At 39.6% G+C, this 23,198-nt stretch overlaps 1 protein-coding gene across 2 annotated transcripts in view; it reads left to right on the plus strand.

Moving 5' to 3' along the window:
• The window catches only part of ASXL3 (ASXL transcriptional regulator 3), a 151,587-nt gene extending 130,564 nt beyond the window's left edge, over window positions 1–21,023 (plus strand). For both annotated transcript variants that reach the window (XM_024192869.3, XM_026661865.2), the window contains 4 exons: window positions 5,234–5,330; window positions 5,836–5,941; window positions 11,567–13,526; window positions 17,307–21,023. In XM_024192869.3, the coding sequence (XP_024048637.2) occupies window positions 5,234–5,330; window positions 5,836–5,941; window positions 11,567–13,526; window positions 17,307–20,951 (5,808 nt within the window). In that variant the 3' untranslated portion in view covers window positions 20,952–21,023. The remainder of the gene's footprint in view (window positions 1–5,233; window positions 5,331–5,835; window positions 5,942–11,566; window positions 13,527–17,306) is intronic.
• Window positions 21,024–23,198: the final 2,175 nt, after the last annotated feature.

Genomic DNA, 23,198 nt, shown 5'->3' on the forward strand with positions numbered 1-23,198 from the left:
CCCCCCCCCCCCCATACTCACGAATCAGGGGCGGCAAACGGCCGCGGGGATGCACTCGGCGTATCCAGCTGGTGAGCAGGGGGTTATCACGTCCGGGTCACCAGATGTGGCGACGAGAAAGGAAGGAGACAGAAAGCCAGGTTGTGGTAGCCGAAAAGCCAAAAAGCCCCAAAAGCCTCCCAGGGAATTTTCCCTGGGCTTTTTATTCTTTCTACCTCCCTGCTTACAACACTTCTAAGTGGTTAAATTCTTGCGCATAGGAGGAGTGTACAGTGTACAACAACATAAGATAACAAACCCATATCTTGTGCACGTGAAAGCAAGCTGCGAGGGTGATGATCAAGTCAGCCAATAAGTTTCCTAATCACAGACGCTGGGGTGAAGGCCACTCCTGCCTCATAGCCACAGACACAGTGTGCCGCACCTGTGGGCTAGGATTCGGGAGCTATGCGTCCCTACAATGGACTGTGCAGGGGGTCCAGGTGAAAGTGGTTGGGGCTCAGTAGTGGGCGGTGTCTGGGTTTGGGGGGATAGAGCTTGGCAGGGGGTCTGGGTGTGGGGGGCTTAGTGGTGGGTCCAGATGCTGGGGGAGTGGGGCTCGGGGGGGAGGGTTCTGGTGCAGCGGGGTGAGGCTCAGTGGGTCTGGGTATGAGGGGGTCTGGATGCATGGGGGTTGGGTGGAGAAGCAAGGGGTGCAGAAAGCGTGGGGGGCGGAGTTTGCAGAGCTTCCTACAGCCGGGGGAGAAATCTGGGCGTGGGTCTGACACAGCCCTGAATGCTGTGCAGGGGAAGAGGAAGTCCCAGTCTCCCCAGCCCAGCTGGGACTAGCAGCCCTGCCCGGCGCAGGGTAGGAACCACCAGCCAGGTCTTCCCCAGTCACTCCCCCTGTCCCACGGTGATTTACCTCTCTGCTGGCTGCCCTGGGCACCCAAAACATACTGCTGGGGAGGGTCGCATGACCACTTCTGTGGCTTCACTTTGCTTCCCTGTCAGAAAGTCATTTTTCTGTGGGGAAGCAAAGAAATCTTCAGGGGACATACATTCTGCGCATGCACAGTGGCACAGAATTCCCCCGGGAGTAAATGTTTCAGCATAATTAGATTCAATGGTTAGAAGTTAGAATTTCAACCTTGAAATAAGATGCAGTTTCCTAATATTGAGGGTATTAAACATTGGAACAGCTTACCAGGATAGGTGGTGGACTCACCAGCTCTAAGTGTCTTTAAGACAAGTTTATATATCTTTTTAAAAGATTGTTTTAATCCAGCTTCTGGGGGAAAAAATCTAAGGCCTGTGTGCACAAGGGTCAGGTTGGGTGGTTGTGATGTTCCCTCCTAGCCTTAGAGTCTTTGAGTCTGGTTTATATTCTCTCACTTCATGGTCCATGGAGAGAATAGGAAGCTATGCATTGCTCTCATCATGCTCATGCCATTTTCAGATCTGCATTAAGACAATCACTATAAACAAATCTCATGCTTCAGGGCTTCAGCTGGCTGCCAACTGGGGTCAGGAAGAATATTTTTTCCCGTGGATGAACAATTGACCGACTGCATTTTGGTGTGTATGGTGGTTGGGGTTTTTTGTTTTTTGTTTGTTTGTTTTTTGCCTTCCTCAGAATTATCAAGAATGGCCACAGCTGGAGATAGGATCCCAGACTGGGTGGACCAGTGTTTGAGATGATATAAAGAATCCTCTTTCTGAAATGGTTGGCTGGTGTATCTTGCTCATATGCTCAGGGCATAGCTGATCGCTAGATTTGTGTTCAGGAAGGAATTTTCCTGCAGGTCAGATTGGCAAGGACCTTGGGAATTTTTGCCTTTCTCTGTGGTATGGAGTAGAGAGAACCTGCTAGGAACACCTGAGTGTCTCTTATCAATTCCCTGCCATTCCAGGGACATCAGGCATTGTTGGCACCTTGGTCTCCCCTGTTTTCTGCCTGTGGCATGTAGCAGTTTAATCTCTGAGGACTGAAATGCTTTAGTCTAACCCAATTTACTGGTTCAACACGGGATTGTGGGTGAAATTTAATGGCTTGTGATTACACAGAGGTCAGACTAGAAGATTTTCTAATGATCCCCTCTGGCCTTGAACTATATGAAATCTTTGTGTATAATTTTTCAGTAGCTTCTGGGTGCAGTAAATTTGTTTAACGCATTTCCTTTATGCTATAGGTTTTGTATCATTAGATCAGATGATCTGCACACCGTGTGTTCAAATTTTTCAAGTATTCCATTATCTTTGTTCTTTTTCAATAGCTAGTTTTACAAGATCTTGCTTCTTTTTTTAAAGTTTTCAGACTTCTCTATTTTTCCTCTTGAATACAGATTTAAAAAGGAGTTTAACATGTCAGCTATTTTTTACTTCTTATTAGTTTAGCCTCTCTTATTCACCTCAACCTCTTTGGTTATCATTAACTCACTCTGCTTTTCTGCCATCCTCCTTTTCCTTTAAAGCTTTCACTGATTGAGTCTGTTCTTCCTTTTCTGTTCTCAGTACAGATTTTCTTTAACCTCAAACTTTTGAGTGTATTTTATAAGGTCACAGAAGCTGGCCAATTCTTATTTCTTGTATTCTTTTTCAAAAGAAATTTTGACTGCTGTGCCTTAATTATTTTGGGCCAGATCCTCAGTTGATGTGAATTGGTGTAACTCCACAGTGGAGCTATGCTGATTAACACCAGCTCAGGATCTGACTTGCTGTCTCTTAGGATTCTACAGCCTTTAACCACAGCAGTGGACTATAGTGCTTAACCATATTGCACTTTAGTAGATTTCTCAAACCCCCAAAATTGGCTTACCTCATATCTGTTACTCCTGCGTTATGTCATTCCATTCCTTAATAAAGTGAGTCTAGATAGTGGTCACTGGTTCAGTGCTTCCCTATTGTTCTTTCATTCTCAAACAGTTCCTTCAGATTAGTTAAAAATAATAAATCATGGGCATCTTCTCCTCTAGTTGGAGTGGTTTCGCTTTCTGGATCATTAAATTGTTTTCTGTGTAATTTAGGAACTGCTTGTTTAATGTTTTAGGGTTATATTTTTTTTACCCAGCAGATGTTTGTTAAAATCTCCCATTGGCACTGGAGCCTGAGAAACTAGTCTAGGAATTTTTTGTTCTCTCTCCTGTCCTCGTGATCTCTAAGTGGTGTCCACAGTCATTTCTGCTTTGTTTTTCATTCCTTGCATCTTTACCCAAAGAATTTCTGCAACATATATTTCAGGGATTCTCAAACTGGGGGTCGGGACCCTTCAAGGGGTCACAAGGTTATTACATGGGGGGTGGCGAGCTGTCAGTCTCCACCCCAAGACCTGCTTTGCATCCAGCATTTATAATGGTGTTAAATATATTAAAAAGTGTTTTTAATTTATAAGGGGGGGGGTCACACTCAGAGGCTTGCTATGTGAAAGGGGTCACCAGTACTAAAGTTTGAGAACCATGGATATATTTGGTCATCTAAATGTATCTCTGTAGTAGTATATAGAAACTAAATTCTCACCTTCTTTATCAGTTCCTCTTTCTTGGATGTAATCATCTTCTCTCTTTAGAATCTCCACTTTGCTTTATGCTAGACCCTTGAGCTGATCAAAGTAATGCATGACTCAGACCCTTGGTCCCTTTACGTTTGTGGGGTGTAGGAGGTATGCAGCAACAGTACATTAAGCTTTGGAGCAGAAAAGGAAATAGCATATTACTTGCCAGCAACTGCTTCTGTTGTATTGACTTTGCACGGAAATGCCATTGCTGTGTTCAGACAAAAAAGAGAAGCAGCTTAAGGCCCCAGCCCTGCAAGGAGAACCACCCAGACAGACACATGTCCTCACTGAGCCCCACTGAAGTCAGTGGTGGTCCTTTATAGTTTTCCTTTCAGGATTGAGGCACCCAGCTCCCAGACTCTACCTTGATCAGTCTTCCTGTTTTCACTACTTTGTATTTTAAAACTTACTCTTGTGTTCTTTAGTTCATAAAACAGAGTATTATGGGTTATTAATCAGCTGTGAAGTGATTAAATTTATAAAACTGCTGGAGAGTGAGAGCAGCATTAGTTGTAAATCAGGAAAATAACTAGGTAGATATAGTTAAATATTATTAAATGTGGCTGTGACATCTGCTCCCTTCTCTATTTCCAGATCTGGGATGGAGGAGAGCAGTTGGAGTTAGGTTCATAGTTAAAATTAGTGTGCTGGCATGCTGAGAATTGTGACGCTTTGCACTAGCAGATGACAGAGAAAGCAGTCAAACGTTTATCTCTTAGCAACCTCAAAGGATGTATAATGAACTATACTGAGCACTAGGTACCTTTGACCTGAACAAATTGGCTCCTACTAAAGCCCTTTCTGTCTGGTGTTTTTATCTTTTTTGTTGTTGTTGCTGCTGTTACAGGAAAATTATTATAGATGTGATGTGACCTGTAATGCATTTTATTTATTGATTTGCTTAGTTGATAAATTGTTATCTACAGTATTTCAACATGCACACATGAAATGGAAAAACAAAATGTGTCCAGTATGCCATAAAAAGAGATTCAATACTAGACTTGTTTTAATCACTTATTGCAGATGAGGTAGTTCAAATAATATTTTCATAATAACTGTGTTTTACATATGTAGAAAGTAAAAATAATTACTATTTTAGCACACCCACCATTTTCACCCTTTTGCTGCCTGTAAAATTGCATTTACAGGGTTTTTGCTGCTTTTGTTTTTATTGATAATGTTATACTCGTTTTTTTTCTTTCTTTTTATGTTTTTGTTAAGGAAAATTGTTTTTCTCCACCCTTCTTTCAGCAAGTAGGGAATATTAGATGTCATGGGAACTAGGTTTCTTCAGCACAGAGAAATATGCTAAAGTTACTGCCTTCATTACATTTAATTAATTTGTTCTGTACTATATTCCAGGAAGTACAATAATGATCTGGATTTTGTGTACAACAATTCTAGGCATATTAAGCTCAAGGTATATGGCTGTGATTTAAACCACATCAATCAGTTGTAAAATGTGTGATCATCAGTAATACTGATGATTTTTGAAGTAGGCACATCGATGCTGGATTAGGCCACTTGCATTTACAGTAATGACTATAATGAAAATGCTGTTTTAATACTAGTAGTTGATTTCCTTTGTTATTCCCACTTCCTATCCCTTCCCATTCCCCTTAATTGGAACTCTATTCTTATGTAATCTTAGTTGAAGCTATTTCTGACAGTGTCTTCTGCTACCATCGGCTTATTTTCTAGATGGGAAGTGATGGAGTTTTGCGCCTCAGTAGTTCCGCTCTAAATAATGAATTCTTTGCATATGCAGCACAAGGGTGGAAACAACGATTGGCAGAAGGTAACTCTCTACTTGTTCTCAGATTTACCAAATATTAATTTTTATGAAGGATGCCTTTTTTTCTTAGCCAAAATAAAAAAAAAATGTATATTTGAGAAATACTTTTAGAATGGAGAATGCAGTACAGCAGAAATTCAGCAACAGTAATTGCTGATTCAGTTTTGAATTTATTCTAGAGAATCTCTTTTCAGTTAATAATTTTACAGTTCGCTATGGCAGCTTATTTGGGCAGTTTAAAAATAACTAAATAAGCATTTTCATCACTGTCAGCTTTGAAAACATAAATGCATGTGACTAAATCCCACCAATATACTTTGGAAATACCAAAGTTATATGCTAATTGCAATCTTGCAGGTCACACTCACCTTTGTCTTGCATTGAATTACTGTTTGGATGGCAATAACAAAGAACAGTATATATGTGTATCTTTGTACAATATATAATGGTCCCGTATTAGCGTAAACCTTGACAACTTTTATTCAATATGCTAGTATTTGTTTTTTAGGAGAATTTACTCCAGAAATGCAGTTGCGCATCAGACAAGAGATTGAAAAGGAAAAGAAAACAGAACCTTGGAAGGAAAGGTTCTTTGAAAGGTTTTATGGTGAAAAGTAAGTATTGGACCAAAAACCATTTTGTTTCATTTTCTTTTAGAAGGAAATGAAAATATTGTTCTGTGCTTCACATAGTACAGTCAGAAAGGTTGTAAAACTTAATAAACCAGTTATCAAAGGCAGTAGTTCCCCAATATAAGAAATTGTGGGTAAAATTGTAGTGGCATGTCAGCATTTACATTAAAAATGCATTTTATGGGGTTCAGAACTCATCCACAAAAATTCATTCTGTGCAGAATTTAAAATACAGAGTCTGAACGTGGGAATAATTTTTATTTTAAAAGTATTGTAACAAGCCAGTTTTTGCCTGAAATTATAAACAAAGCTTTTACAAAACCGAAAACCAATAGAGATGTTTCTATGACATTTTTTAAAAAGTCATTTTAAAAAAATTAGTCTCCTAAGGTGTTTCTGACCCAGACATTCCAGCATTGTGCTAGTGCACACAATAGGTAGGTGAAATTGACTAGAGAATAACTTTACAAAAGTGAAACTGAGTAGTCTAATTTTATTTTCTGAGATGAGGTACAAAAACAAAACAAATATCAGAAGAGGGGTAAAGTGAATTAGATGTATCGGGCCAAAGGCTCAGCTGGTGTAAGTCATCATAGCTCTGATGTCAGTAAAGCTATCCCAGTTTACAGGAGCTGTTTACAGCCCTTAAATTCTTTCTGTTTTAAAAATCTAATATAGGTAAGGAAATTGGTTAATGTTTTTTAAACCTGAAAATGTCCTTTTAAATGGCTTTTAAAAAGTCAGTCCAGTGCTCTTTGACTTATGTAGGTGTTAAAATATAGAATTATATTGAGTTTTTTGGTTTTTATGTAATTCTTTGTGCACTTCTAACTTTAAAGTGGCTTCAGTTTATAACTTAGAATACATCCTGTGTAAAATTTGTGTGGATAATATGTGTGTTTAATAGACAGAAAAGGCCCAAAGGAGCCATTATAATGTGTAGGATCGTTTTATATTTTATTTATTTTAAAAAACCTTTGTTTACTTAAGCAGTCATGGACATTCAGAGACCAAAACCTGCATCTACATAAAGGCCAGGATTATGACAGTAACTAAAGCGTTGTGCCTGGACATTAGAGCATAGGTGCTACCTTGCACAATTCATGGATTTCACACCACGGCAGTATTTCGGTGAAACAAGGCAGCAGATTAAAGGACTGAATTTCAAGTTTAACTTTACATTTCCTTGCTAGCAGCTTTCTCACAACATGAGCATTATTTGAATACCATTTTATCTGTTAACACTCTTGGATGCCTTAGTGTAACAGAACTGCTCTTTTTGATCAAGTGGCAAAGCATTTTCCTTGAAAGCCTGGAGACCAGGATATAGTCCAACTGTAGACCTCTTCATTTAAATATATGTAAAGCTAGCCATTTGTTTATGGAGTCTAATGGCCTTTAATTATGCATGTTAGTATACAAGTCAGAGTTACAGAACTCTGCTCTAAGAGGAGGGCTGTTTTGAAAGGTTGCCTTGGGACTTTCTGCTGTAATTAGAAGCTTAAACACAAACTAAGCAAAATTATTAGCTTATTTTAAAGGAAACAGTGTTCCAAATGCACTGATGAGTAACGTGTCCATAGGGCGTAGTATTAATTATGCTAAAAGGAACCAGCAGTCCTACCTTGCTAACTGAAAGTTGGGTGCCATGGCCAACAGATAAGGTTCAGTCTGCAATGACAATGACACTGGGCAGTATTGACGGTAGGTTTTTGACATCCAGATAGTAATGCTAGGTGTCATAATACTCACAATTTCTTCTGACCATTAGACTGAACCTGTTTTTCTCCACCTGTTCTGTTTCATCGGCATGGTTCTCATCTGGCTAATCTGCGGGCACCTGCTGTTTCACCCCTCTAGGTCTCTCTACTGCTTGACTTGTCTCAAGTGTGGTTTTTTTGGTGGACTATGGTTTGTCTGGCAACATCTTTACTAGAGTTCAGTCTACTTGCTGCTTACTACCTTGTTTTGACTTGGGTTTTTTAAACTTGTTTTGAATATGGTTTGGATTGAGTGCCTTCAGATACTTTGATTCCATTGAAATGGAAGCTCTTGATAGCTCCGATTCTTTATGAGCTATTTCTCAGGTGTGTTGGCAGCAAACTGGGTGTCACCCTGGAGTCTGACCGATTTTCCTCTCCAGTCAGTTTGGTGATTTTGTTGTGGCCTCAGCTGAGTTAACTGCTTATAAATATTCCATTACCTGGCTCTCAAGTTCCATCATCTACCTGGAGATGGATCTTTAATAAATTGAGAATCTTTGGGATCACCCTGATGAAACCCCCTTTCAATTCATAGCTTTAGACTGTGCCCAAGAGCCCTACCATCTATTTGCCGGACTCTGCGTATTACATAATACGTAGCAAGGTCTCCTTCCTATTGTTCACTTTCATCCATTTTATTTTCTGTTTTCTCCATGTTCTCTTACTTTGAAATAGTAAACCTTTGATCAACTGATGTACTTAATCATGATCAGATGATGTGCAATTCCAGATATATTAACTATTTGCACTTTTAGAAAAAACATGATTGTCACCTGATGAATCTGACTCCAGTGGTCTTATCTTGTGGTGACTATCTCTTTTCCTGCTCTGAGATTAAAGTGGCTGTGGTGATGCTAACCAGTTGTTACCTCTAGGCACTGGCTTTAGGCCAGTATTCTCTGAATTTTAATGCTGTTTAAAACTCTTAATTAAATGCCAAAATAGTCTCACTGATTTCCCTTTAATATGGATTACTGTATCATCCTCTGTGTACCTTTGATGGCTATATTTAATTTCAAGACTGGCTGTCAGACTTTACCAAATAATTCCACACTAGCCAATTAGAAGCACTTTCAGTACAGTGAACACCATTACCATCAATCTGATACTTTCCATCAGGGGTCAACAACATGTCTGTACGCAGAAAAATTTTGAGGTCCGTGATAATTTTTCAAAAAATTGAATGACTGAATGACATAACCTCCCCCACCCCCCAAGTCCGTCACTAAGTACGGTAATTTTGTCAAGTGTCTGTCATGCAACATGGTGGTGCTGACCACTGCTTTCCATCTAACTGCAGTCTTGGTGTCTTGCTGTCTTTAAAACAGTGGAAAGACCAGCCAGTTGTGCAGGCTGTTATCATCTTAGACCCTGTGATCTTAAGGCTTTCCTTTGTTGCAAGCTTCTTCATCCACTGTTCTCTGAGCCCATGGGAACATCTTTTAAGTCATAATATCAGAAATATTATTGCCCTATGCCTTTACTGAATACATCCCATTAAAAGGGCATTGTCAGATTAAAAATAATGGGGTAGATTCAGCGGATTAATCCCTCCTCCTTTCTATTTCCATTGTATCTCTTCCCCTTCATTAAAATTATTAGGACGCCTGGTTTTGAGTATCGTTTCTGTGCTGATTATGTTCAGCTTTCTCTTGCATTTCCTAATTCTTCAGCTGATATATTTTTTCTATATTACAGTATTTTTCTATTATGTATTCTATTTTTCCTATATTCCGGGGTGTTGGAACAGTTTTTATAGTGGGGGTGCTGATCCTGGAAACTATGTAGTTTGGGGTCTGTTATTGCTACTTCAAGCCAGGGGTATAGCAGCAACCCCAGCACCTCTATTTCCAGCACCACTGCCTATATTACGAAGTGATTGGTAGACATTTTATATCGAATGCTCCAGAATGTCCTCATATTTAACAAGGCTAAAAACAAGGTCCTCTTACTGGCTTTCAGTTGTACAGTACCTTTCCCCCTGCCCCCCTCCCTTTCTTGAGACTGGCTTTGCTTTTCCATTCAAGAGACTGGGAGTTCTTTTTGGTTACTGATTATTGATTGATTTTTATAACATGATTGTTATTTTATAGTCAACAATGCCATCTATTCAGAATTCCTAAAGTGTGCTACTAAAAATGTTGATTCATTCCATGATTATTCCATACTTGGAGCTGTTACAGTGTGGACCTAAATGAACTTCCTATTTCCTCTGTCACCCTCTGCAAATTATTCAGAACCATTGCTTGCTTAATTTCCTGATATCCTTCGTTCTTGCACATCACTCACTTGTTTATTCAGTTACATTGTCTTCTCATTAAATTGAGGATGGAGATCAATCTTCTGTTATTGGCATATGGTTCGGAAGACCATCATACCCCTCCTACCACCACAGCCTAGCATTTGTGTCTTCTCCAGCACTCTGGAGTGTCACATTGCTGCTGGTATGGTCCCCCATTGCCCACTCCAAAAGGTGCTCAGTATTCTCCAGCCCCATTGTCTTTGTTCAGAAATGAGAGTGCAGGATCATGCTCTTTTTATATTTTCTCTCAATAGCTCTTGTTTCTAAATTCAGTTGTCGTTTTTCAACCTAAACCAATGACTTTTATAATTTTTTTTACCAATTGTCCGCAACTCTTAGCTGTGTGTTAGTTTTATTTGTCTAAAGCAATAGAATTATATGTAAATTAATATATAATATTTTAGGTAAGAAAGGGATTAAGAAAACATCCTAAAATGGAAGTGTAAGCAAGGGCCCACACTGTGACTTTTTACACTTCAGTCACTTAAAATACAAAGATTATAAACGCCTCGTTTATTTTGTATTTAAGAATGTTAAAGATTTTTTTATTATAGAGAAATCTGATGAGTTGTGTATGCATAGACCTAAATTTATCATCTTAAAATAATGCTGCTTCATATGCTTCTGAAATAGAATGGAATCAAAAATGTGAGCTTGCCACTGATATTTTCTTACTTTGTGTAGTAGACTCTTGATTGGAAAATAAATGAGGATGAAATGGGATTTTTTAAATTTTCATTGTAAAAACACATGAAATTATTAGAAGTTTCTAAACAGAAAAGAAACAGTTCATCAGCTGGAGGCAAGAATGAGTTTCTGAAATGCAGCTTTTCCTGCTAATTTAGGCAAAAGTGATACTAATAGAAATATTTTTCTGAACTGTTTTTAAATTTCAAACCAAAACTGTTTTCACTGAATTTAAACAATTCTCCTGCAATACTTGCAGTGCTACTATTGCAGCATTGTGCTGGCATATGAAAATCAGAAAGGGAAATGGAGTATAAATAAAAGTAAAACCAAATAGTCTGCATTTTATGTGCAATTTGAATAAAATGCCAAATGGTTAAATAATAAAAAGTAAATTGCATTTTTAAAATTCCTGAAGTTTTACTAATCAAAGGTAATATAAGTAATACAGGTAAGGAAATTTGTTTTCCTAAATATATAAAGCCAGATCCTCAGCTAGTGTAAATTGGCATCACTCTGTTGAATCTACCCCATTATTTTTTATATGACAATGCCCTTTTAATGGCATGTATTCAGTAAAAGCATAGGACAAAAATCCAGTCATTGTTTAATTCTGTCTGTGATTACATGGGGGGGGAGGGATAGCTCAGTGGTTTGAGCATTGGCCTGCTAAACCCAGGGTTGTGAGTTCAATCCTTGAGGGGGCCATTTAGGGAACTGGGGTAAAAATCTGTCTGGGGATTGGTCCTGCTTTGAGCAGGGGGTTGGACTAGATGACCTCCAGAGGTCCCTTCCAATCCTGATATTCTATGATTCTATGATATGACATTTTAACTTAAGTGGTTTGTATTTTAGGTTGGGAATGTCAAGAGAAGAATCTATGAAGCTCACTTCAGTACAGAACAGTGATGAAGACGAGAGTAGTTTGCTGTGTGGATCTTCTGGTATGCCTGGTCCTTCTAAACAAACAACTTTTGAGGACCATGAACAGAAAAGCATGAAAATTCCACCTCTTCCTGAAAGAGATTTCTGTCAGTCTCTTTGTAATGTGGAACAGGTTCCAGTCAAGGATCTAATGGCGGAATCAGATTCAGAGGATATATTGGTACCTGACGAATCTGTAATTCAGGAAGAGATTGCTGAGGAGGTTGAGACAAGTATCTGTGAATGCCAAGAGGAGAACCATAAAACAGAACATGAGTTTTCTGAGGAGCCAGTAAGCCCAGCTGGTACTAATGAAGAAGTAGAAGCAGTGCCACTTGCAGACAACTCAGCATCCTGTGTTGTGATGAATGATGTAGTTGATACTTTGTCTCACATTGAAATTAAAGTGGAGTTGAAATCAGAATGTCCTCAGGAAGAAATGTCAGTTGTGATTGATCAGCTGGAGGATTGCTTATCACCTGCACAATCTGCTTCATCTACGAACTCTGTCAGCGATACAGCAGAGAGGGATTCTGAGTCTACAAAAGAGCTAAGTGCTCCAGAAACACAAAACTCTGCTCTAGAAGGCTCATTGTTCACTGATGGAGGCATTGCTGTTGATATGGAGCTACAGAGTGACGCTGATGAACAGTTATCTGAAAATGCTTGTATTTCTGAAACTTCCTTTTCCTCTGAAAGCCCAGAGGGACCTTGTATCAGTATTGCCTCTCCAGGAGGTGACACACAGTCCACTTCAGAGGAACCCTGTACTCCAGCATCTCATGAAACGGCTTGTTCATCTGAGGCAGCCAGCAGTGAAAATATTGAACCTGATAGTCAGCAAAAGACCATTGAAGAAAGCCTGCACACACCTTTAATGTCAGAAATATCTCCAGTGTCCACTTCACCTGTAACCTCAGAAGCATCTCTGACATCAAACTTACCTTTGACATCAGAGGCATCACCAGCTTCTAATTTACCTTTAACATCAGAAACCTCTCCAATGTCTGATTTACCGTTAACATCAGAAACCTCTTCCGTGTCTTCTGTACTTCTAGCTTCTGAAACATCTATGGCAACCAGTTTACCTTTTCTGTCAGAAACATCTCCAATTTCTAATTCCCCACAGAGTGAAAGACTCATTCTGCAGCAAAGGAAATCACCATGTTTATCTGAAGAATCCCTCTCCCCTTTAAAAGAAGAAACTTCAACCATTCCTAAGGCATCTCAAGAGGAAAATCTTATTGCGCAAGAGAAACTGATTCAGAGTACAGCTGAAACTATGAAAATGGGTCCTCTAGCAAATATACCCGAAAGTTCAATATTGGAAGAGCCCCAGAGCAAAAATCTTACTCATCAATCATGTAGATCACATACTGAAATTGAGAAATCTTATATTGCTTCCATTTCAGAACTCTCTTCTCCAGAAGTGATCAAAATTAAAAATCATCATGTTCAGCAAAGAGTGGAAAAGAAAGGTGTGCTCTCGCCATTAGAGATATCTGTCGTATCAGAAGGGACAGTGGGCAAAAGCACTGAACTCCTTCCAATTAAACCACATGATAAAGTATATACCTCATCTCTAGAAAAGACTTCATTCTCAGAAGTGTGCAGAAGTAAGTCACACAAACAACAAAGCAGTGCACAGATACGGCTGGAGAGTTCCCATTCTTCTAAGTTATTAGAACCCACAAAATCACCTGAAGTAAGAATTGAAAATAGAGATGCAGAGATCCCAAAGCGAAAGACTGCAGAGCAGCACAGTTTTGGAATCTGTAAAGAGAAGAGAGCTAGAATAGAAGATGATCAGTCTAATCGTAATGCTCCATTGACGAGTCCATCCGAGAAAGAGCAGCCACCTAGAGAAGAGCCCCGAGTCCCACCCCTCAAGGTAAAGTGGTAGTAAATGCCTACTGAGTCAGAAGGCTAAAGATGAGTTATCTGCTGATTGCTTCTGGATTTGTTTCTGTTTCTCTTAAATGTTTGGTATAAGGAGAGAAAGATAAGCAATTTCCAATACCTCTCTTTCTGTGTTGCACAGTTTGAGTTACCTCTTTTTTGTTGCAAAGTTACTTTCATGTAAGGGAAAACAATCCAAATATATATGACTTAAAAATAAATCCATGGACTTTTCCATTGTTTCTTAGTATAGTTGCTTATTCCCCAGTCTACAATATTCAAAATTAAGCAAGGGCCTGCTCGCTCACAGTCTGTTTTTCTTTCTAGTTGGCTTCCCCAGGGAAGTTGAAATAGTGAATTTGTTACATCAGAGTCATTTTTGTTATAACTGGTCAATTCCTCAGTCCTGCAAAGGGATCCAGATTGAAAGCAGAGAGGCTCTATATGCAGTCAACAGTGTGCCCTTGTTGCCAAGAAGGCTAACAGAATTTTGGGCTATATAAGTAGGAGCATTGCCAGCAGATCGAGGGACGTGATCATTCTGCCCTCTCTGGCATTGGTGAGGCCTCATCTGGAGTAGCGTGTCCAGTTTTGGGCCCCACACTAAAAGAAGGATGTGGAAAAATTGGAAAGAGTCCAGCAGAGGGCAACAAAAATGATTAGGGGGCTGGAGCACATGACTTATGAGGAGAGCCTGAGGGAACTGGCATTATTTAGTCTGCAGAAGAGAAGAATGAGGGGGGATTTGATAGCTGCTTTCAACTACCTGAAAGGGGGTTCCAAAGAGGATGGATCTAGACTGTTCTCAGTGGTACCAGATGACAGAAAAAGGAGTAATGGTCTCAAGTTGCAGCGGGGGAGGTTTAGGTTGGATATTAGGAAAAACTTTTTCACTAGGAGGGTGGTGAAGCACTGGAATGGGTTACCTAGGGAGGTGGTGGAATTTCCTTCCTTAGAGGTTTTTAAGGTCAGTCTTGACAAAGCCCTGGCTGGGATGATTTAGTTGGGGATTGGTCCTGCTTTGAGCAGGGGGTTGGACTAGATGACCTCCTGAGGTCCCTTCCAACCCTGAGATTCTATGAGTAACGGCCTGTGCTTGCAGATCTTTTTGCAAGACTGGGACACATGATGGCTTAACTACAAGATTTCCCTGTACAGTTAGGAGGCAGAACCTTAGCTGTAAGGGAGAAAGTCTTCGTGAGAATGCACATATCTTTAATAGCAGCAAAGCAAAGGCGGCAAAATACTAGCTAGATAAATTGTTTTGTACACATTTGTCTTTTTTTAAAAAGTTTGCTCTGTTTGGAAAGTTCTTCTTTTTAACATGTGATGACAATAGATTTATTTAGTCTGTTTTGTGATGTCTTGTCGATCTTAGTTTTGTACATGAGGACATTGGCCAAAACTTAGGTCCAGTCTACTTAACTCAACCTACTGGCTGTGCAGTGTGAGTTCCCAATTATTCAGAGCTGTCCCTTTTTTCCATTTATTTGTAACTGCTATAGTCATTGAACATTGCTAATCTGGCCAGGAGGGCAAATACAGTAAATGTTTCAATCACTAGTACTACAGCATGGACCAGCTAACAGTTGTTGATGAGCAAGAATACAGTTGGAAGCTAGTCCAGTCTAACTTTAGTGGTATTCTTGGTTTTTTTTGTTTTGTTTTTTTGTTAAAAGACTCCAGCCTCATATATGGAATTCTAATCACTATCTAATTACAAAGAAAAGTAGATCACTAGGGAGAAAAAGGTATTATAATTTAAAAAATTAACAATCAAACAATAGTTACCATTTTATCAATATTGATGTTGCAAAGTAGGGTTGGAAAAGATCTGCTTTTGAGCTGGAAAGCAAAATGTTTCAAAGTAGTGTTTTAAAGTAGCAGTGTACTTTAAGAAATGAGTTAATAACACTTACATTAACACAACTATTAAACTAACCGATGTTTTTAAAAAAATTAGAGGAGGAACAAAATGATTCAAGAGATTAGTTCTAGATGATGGAACCTTTTGTCTGTAGGTTGCTAGTTCAAACCCAGATGAAATCAGTAGTGTTGATTTTTGGTCACTATCTGCTGGGTATTCATTGGTATATGTGAAATTAGTTTGATCTCATTCCATTTCCCAGCTGAGAAGTTTCGACATTACAAAACCACCACCATAACTAGCACTAATTGGCAGATTCGGCAGACAGGCCAAGAATTGAATTGGCACATATAATGAATTGCTCTTTCCCTCAAGGTCAGGGTTGAGGCCCGTTGGCAGAGCTGTGTGGGGAAAGTTATACTGACACTGTCTGTGCTGTACTGTGGAGATAAATAAAATGTATATTACTACAGCACTGGAACTTTGAGTTCCACTGCTTTCTAATAGAAAACCAGATTCTTTCAATCCCACACTGCATCATCAAATTGGTCCCCTGCTGGGGAAATGGCAGTTCCTACCAACAGAGACAGCCCCAGAGACATTGAAGGGAGATACTGAAACAGCAGCAGGCATTTCTAAAATTTATTTTGGAAAATCATGTGTTAATCATTTCTTTATTTAATCAGTATTTAGCTCTGTAAGATGGTGCCACTGATAACGGCTACCTTTCCTTATAAGAATGACCCTGCCAGTGTCCCAAACCATAAGGGCTCTTTTGTAGCTTTGACTTCCCTTAACTCACATTTATCACATGGCTACTTTCTCTATAAATGTTACATAGCTCATCTCTCTGCTACTCTCCAAATGAAAGTCACCTCACTGATCACTGAGGCCCCACTAACCTGGACAGCTGAAAAATGTGTCTATTTTAAGAGGTTAAAATACTATTCTGCCTGGCTTGATGTGTTTAATAGAAGTGCATTCCACTGATTGTTGTTGGAGCTTGTCTTGGATATGACCTCATGACTCTTACACCCCAATCTGCAAACACCTGTGCATGTGCTTATGTTTACAAATAATATGAGTCATCCCATTGATTTCAGTGAGATCATTCATGTACGTTCATTAAACACTTTATAAATATTTGCAGGATTGGGATCTCAATACACAGTAGTGAGCAGGTGATGCACCAGAAAGATACTACAGTGGGTGTCCTAAAATTAGGGCGCTAGGGAGGGAAAAAGACATTTTTGTGATTCACCCCTTTTAAGTCACAGTTAGAGATTGATCCTTGGTATGGTATGAATTACAGACTCAGAGGAATTTCAGACTCCTCCTAGCTGGAGGAAAGGTTTTTTGGTTGCATTTGATATTACAATAAATGTTTGGTGTAACGAGGGAAAGGTTAAGTAGTTACCAAGGCCTGAATGCTTTGGAGTGAGGAGCAAAAACACTATGATTATTATTTTTCAAACATTTGCAGTATGTGTTAACTAGGAAGCCCTTTTCCAGTCCCATTGCATTAGACAGGTTGATCTCCAACTAGATACAATGGAGATTAGGAAGGTGTGATTAATTATATCCGATAACCATTATATTTTATCACATTCGGTCAACTTTCCTTCTCAACAAAAGGGTAGGTCTATGGAGGCAAATTCAAGTACTCATTACTTCTGTTAGAGAATGACAAAATAGTAAAATGAACATATCGTTAACTTTTAGCATTTTTCTGTGCAACTACCCTGCATGATAATTCTAATCATGGAGTTTAAGGCCAGAAGGGACCACCTGATCATCTAGTTTGACCTCTAATTCGCTATCATGCTCTGAACCTTTTAGGAGACAGCAGAGAAATATAATATGTATGATACCACATTAAAATTGTTTTCTTTTTTCTTCTTTTAGATTCAACTTTCAAAAATTGGGCCACCTTTTATTATCAAGAGTCAACCTGTTTCAAAACCAGAACCTAGGGTTTCCCAGAGTACATCAGTCAGCAGCGGGAGGAACACTGGGGCTAGAACTCTTGCAGATATCAAGGCAAGAGCTCAGCAAGCTAGAGCCCAGAGAGAGGCTGCAGCCGCAGCTGCTGTGGCAGCAGCTGCAAGCATAGTCTCTGGAGCAATGGGGAGTCCCTGCGAAGGTGGGAAGACAAGAACACTGGCACACATCAAGGAGCAAACAAAGGCCAAACTATTTGCAAAGCATCAAGCCAGAGCCCATTTACTCCAGACCAGTAAAGAAGCAAAGTCTCAGCTCAGTTCAAAGGAAGGTCCTTCGTACGTAGAGACCTCGACTCCTTCTGACACAAAGATTGAAGTTTCTACTGGTGTCATTATAGTTAATCCTAACTGCAGGTCTCCTAGCAACAAGTCTGCTCACCTCCGTGAGACTAACACTTTACTGCAGCAGTCACTTAACACAGCTGCATTGCCAGAAACTGCTACGGACATATCTGTGCACAGTTCTGATGAAAACATACCTATGCCACATTTGTGTGAGAAAATTATCTCATCTACCTCCACTGAAAGTAACAATGTGCCAGTGCTTTATAGTAAAAATTCAGTCCCTGCGTCTGTTTGCAGCACTGCTATGTCGGGAACAATTCAAGAACTTCCCTTTGCAAGTTCTCTTGATAAATCCTCTGTTTTAATGTCTGTTGACAGTACAAACACAACAATTTCGGCTTGTAATGTAAACATGCTGAAATCCACCCAAGGGGTTGATACTCCATGCATTGCCATTGTACCAAAATGTATTGATAACACTGTTGTTCCAACCTCAATAGACAGTACAGTCTTATCAAATTCAATTGATGAGAAAAGGTTGCCAGTATCAAGTAGCAGTGCAAATAATGCAGTCTCCAGTCAATATACCACTGTGCCGACTTCGTCCATTGCAAGTAATTTGCCAAATCATCTCCCAGGTAGTTCTGTACTGATTCCCCCAGTGGGGACTACTGCTAGATTTTCTTCTGATAAGATAGCCATAACTGGATGCAGTGAGCAAAGTACTGTATCCATTAACAGTACTGTTAGAGCGGCTTTAAGCTGCAGTGATGCGGCTGCAGTAGATTCTGTTGCAAGACCACCCATTTCAATGTTTACTGGTAATATGGTGACAATAAGTTCTTACGACAACACTGCTAAATTAAGTGCTGACAACTTGGAAAAAAGTTCTGGACCACGAAACCGAATAGATCTGTCCAGTAAATCTCAGCCAGTGAACTTTACACAAACAGCCATGAACAGGTCTATACCTTGTAAAGTCATTGTTGACCACACTACGACATTAAATTCCAGTTTGTCACTGGCTGCTTCCATTGAAAATGCAGAAAACAGCATAGATCTGCAGAGCAGACTTGTGAGGGCAGAAACTGCCTTACAAAATATAGCATGTCCTCAGGTGTCTGTAATAAGCAGGCCTGAAATAGTCAGTAATGAAAGCCTTGAGCACAGTTCCAGCTTCATAACTGTTACAGCAAAGCAAGAGGGCAAAACCTTGCAGGCAGCTTGTACAAGTCTTCAAGAAGTGCCTCTTACTCCTCAAGATAAATTAATTGAGGTTGTTGCCCCCAGCCAAGGTTTTGTGGAGCAGTTACGAGGTCCTTCAGCCTTTAAAAGTGAAGCAGATGCTGCCTGTGTCAATCAGTATAACACTAATAGCAGAATTTGCTGGCATGATGAAGAGGCAATGCACACAGACCAGCCAGTGGTCAGCCATCTTAACCCAAATAAGCATAAAGAATATACAGAGCAAAACTGTTTAAAAAATGTCAAAACTGAACCTTCAAGTTACATGCAAATGTCAGAGTTGCAGTCAAGGAGTCTTATGACAAGCATCGCTGTTCCTGTTAAATCAGAAACTACCGAAGCTGACAAGTGCTTTAGGATGGACACTGAAGATTTTACCGGACCTGAAATGCCTAGCCAGACTGCAGAAATAGCCACAAGTGCACAGCCGACACAAACCTCCAAGACATCTGTTACGGATTCCATGGAGGACTCTTTGTCATTGACAACAGAAACCCTAAAAAGAGTTACAAGTGCTGGAAGCTCTAGCTGTCGTTTGTCATCAGTTGAGGCCAACAATCCTCTAGTGACACAGTTACTGCAAGGCAACCTGCCTTTGGAAAAAGTGCTGCCGCAGCCCAGATCAGGAGCCAAACTAGAAATTAACAGGCTTCCCCTGCCTTTGCAAACTACCTCAGTGTGTAAAACATCAGCATCTGAGAGAAGTATGGTTGAAAATCCTTCCAGCTCACCCAATCCAGATGGTAAAGGATTTACAGCAGGCAGCATAGCCCCACTGCAAATTAGAAAGCGTGAAAACCATCCAAAAAAGCGGATGGCCAGGACTGTGGGGGAGCACACTCAAATGAAATGTGAGCTTGGGAAGCTATCAATGGACACAGATGTTAAAGTGGCTCCTTGTGTAATCAGTTCCAACATGAATCAACTAGGGCATGGTCAGCCATTTAAACAAGAGTGGCTGAGCAAACATGCAGTTCAGAACAGAATTGCTCACAGTCCAGAGATCAAGCAGCAGAAGAGGCCACTGCCTTCGTGCAGTTTCCAACAGAACTTATTTCACATTGACAAAAATGGCAGTTTTCATGCAGAAGCTAGTACCTCACACAGACAGCATTTTTACCAAATGTCCATGGCTGCAAGAGGCCCCATTCCTACGGCAGCTTTGTTGCAAACTACTTCAAAAGTCCCATCTGGCTGCAATGCGTTTGCTTTCAGTAGGCACCTGGAACAGAAGGGTTTGGGAGAGGTCAATATTTCTGCAGCAGCTCACCAGCTGAGGCTAGGAAGTGTTTTTTCCCCTAATATTCAAATTAAGGAAGGTGATGACATTGCTAGTGCCTCACAAACTCTCCAGAATAAAACATTAGTGCATCCTCCTCCTCCTCCTCCTCCCCCTATTCCAAACGCAGAAGTCCCATCTGATCAAAAACAACCGACAGTTACTATGGAAACCACTAAAAGACTTAGTTGGCCTCAGCCAGCAAGCATCTGTAGCAATATAAAATCTGAACCTGTTTCTTTTGAGGAAGGTTTAAGCAGCAGCTGCGAACTGGGCATAAAACAAGCTTCCTACGATCAGAATGAAGTAAAAGAACAGTTAAAAGCATTTGCATTAAAAAATGCAGATTTCTCTTCCTATTTACTTTCTGAGCCACAGAAGCCTTTTACCCAATTAGCGACTCAGAAAATACAAACACAGCACCCACAGCAGCAGCAGCTCTGTGGAAATTATCCAACTATACACTTTGGTAGCACAAGCTTCAAAAGGGCAGCATCTGCGATTGAAAAATCTATTGGAATTTTGGGAAGTGGCTCAAATACTGCTACAGGTCTGTCTAATCAGAACGTTCCGATTCCGGTTCAGAAATTTGCTGACAGCAGCAATGCAGATGAACTGGAACTGAAATGCTCTTGCAGGCTGAAAGCCATGATAGTGTGCAAAGGCTGTGGAGCCTTCTGCCATGATGACTGCATAGGCCCTTCAAAACTGTGTGTAGCTTGTTTGGTTGTACGGTAGAAACTGAGTCAAAGATGCAGTATCCCTTCTCAGCATGGGAGAGCAGAACAAAGAAGTGGAGAAATTGTAACATTTTAGGCCTTTTTTTTTTTTTTTTTTTTCTGGTGATGCTTTGTTTCAGAATTTAGTTATTTCTGCTTGCATGACATTCCCTGGAAAGAAGAAGAAACCGTTAGAATTTCTTTAAAAAAAAATAACAAACTTGTTACTAAGCTTCTATGAGCTTCCTTGCTGTCTAAAAGAAAAGGTATTAACATGTCATTCCTAGCTTCTATTTATTTGCACAAAGTGCAGCACACTATTTCCCCACTTATCTATTATGATAGCAGACCCTCTAGGTTAAGAATAACAGGTTAGTTGTATTCTCATGATTTCTAACTGCCGGGGTACTGCAAGTGCGGAGATAACAAGATGACTAACAAATTGAGTAAAGACTGCTTTGGGTAAAGTAGCTTGGTGTTCTGTTACAAATCACCTTCAGAGCTACTAAATTGACTTGCAATTTTTCTAATGATGATTGCTTTCTTGAACCCACCTTTACCATCCATAACTTATAGACGGTCAACCTAGCAAAAGAAAGAGAGAGACTTTAGACAGATTTAATTAAAGGAGTTTGCTCACTCCTACACAAAGCATTATGGAGGTAAGGTTTTAATTGTCAGCTGTTCTTGTTGATTCCCTGAGAATTAGATTTGTAAATGTGGTTTGATTAGCTGGACCATGTCTAGAATCTCTTGGCTTTAATGGAGTGTAGAGGAAGTAACGACTTCTCTTAGAGAGCTGAGCACCCTCTCTTTTTCCCTCTTCCCCAAACCTTCCCTGTACACCTATTGAGCTATCTATCCCAAACACATATATGGGTCAGGTCTAGGTAACAAATAGGTTCTGGATTTCAATAGCATTTCCATGGCCTAAGGTTGATCCTAAGGTATAAATAATGATTTGAGGACAGATTATAATTGTGTGTTGAGCTGAATAGTAGAAAATCAGTTATTTTCCCTCCTATATGCTTTACTATCTATTTAAATATGTTTAAGTTTTGACTTTTTAAAAAACTTATTTTCAAAAATGACTTAACACTACCTTTTTCTGTTAAAGATTTCAGACCACTTATAGTATCTTTTAGAGAGTTGGGAGTAAAGAGGTGGGGGGTTTTAAAGGGATACTGCATCTTTTAAATAATCTTCAGTATTTATCCAGTACTGTATTTATGTTGAGGACTACAGCTGCATTCCAGATGCATTAGCCACCATAACATCAGAGGACAACAGCAGTAATTTTGGGGCCCTGTCCACCTAAAAGAAAAATATTATAAAGGGATAAAGCACATGCAGCTGTTGGGGACAGGAAAAAATCTTGCTGTTGTTTTTTACTCCAGATTCAAGAACACAAAATGTGCAGTACGAGTACCCCATATGCTGACATGCGGCTGACAGCCCAAACAAATATGAGCATAGAGAACAAAGTAATTTTTACCATTGCAGTAGAACCTCACTAATATATACACCTTACCATCTGCACAAAAAACAGAGATTCTCTCTCTAGTTCTCAGTGAAACATGTAATAGCAGTGAGTTGAGGTCTCGTATTAATCAGATTTTAGTATTTATACAAAACATATAACACTACACATTTACTGGTATATCCTGAAGTATTAACATGAACAATAAAACTGTCAAATGAAAAAAGTACACTATATGATCCATTATACTTGTTTGTTTATGATCTTTTCTTGCTTACTAATTTATAATTATTTAATTTGTCATTGGTCTCCCTGGCATCAGTGCATATTAGTGAGGTTCTACCGTATATACAAATCCCATTTATTTTCTTTTGGGACCATTTTCACAAACAAAAACTATACTATTCCTTTTGATTGTCTTTAAAAATTCGTTGGAACATTGTAGGAAGTACATTCCTGCCATAAGAAGTTCTGTGGTGCAACTAGAGTTCTGTTTTACTGTAGTAGTGACATCTAAGTCTTAATTTTTGACACCATGTGATCCAAAGCTATTGACGATTCCATTAACAAAATTGTTGCTGATACAGTAATATATTTTCTGTATACAAAAGCACTCCTTTATGAAAGGTGAAAATCCCACAGATTTTCCACTTTTTCAAACCTTTCTGTGGAATTAAAAACAAACCAAAAATAAACCGTTGAAAAGTAATTTCCAGTGGTATGCTGATGGCTACCCAAATGGGAGTTATGTTGGTCACATGGGTAAACATGAGTATATTGTAGTCA

This window comes from Terrapene carolina, unplaced genomic scaffold (genome assembly GCF_002925995.2).
Source record: "Terrapene carolina triunguis isolate 2854851 unplaced genomic scaffold, T_m_triunguis-2.0 Scaffold58, whole genome shotgun sequence".
Lineage (NCBI taxonomy): Eukaryota > Metazoa > Chordata > Testudines > Emydidae > Terrapene > Terrapene triunguis.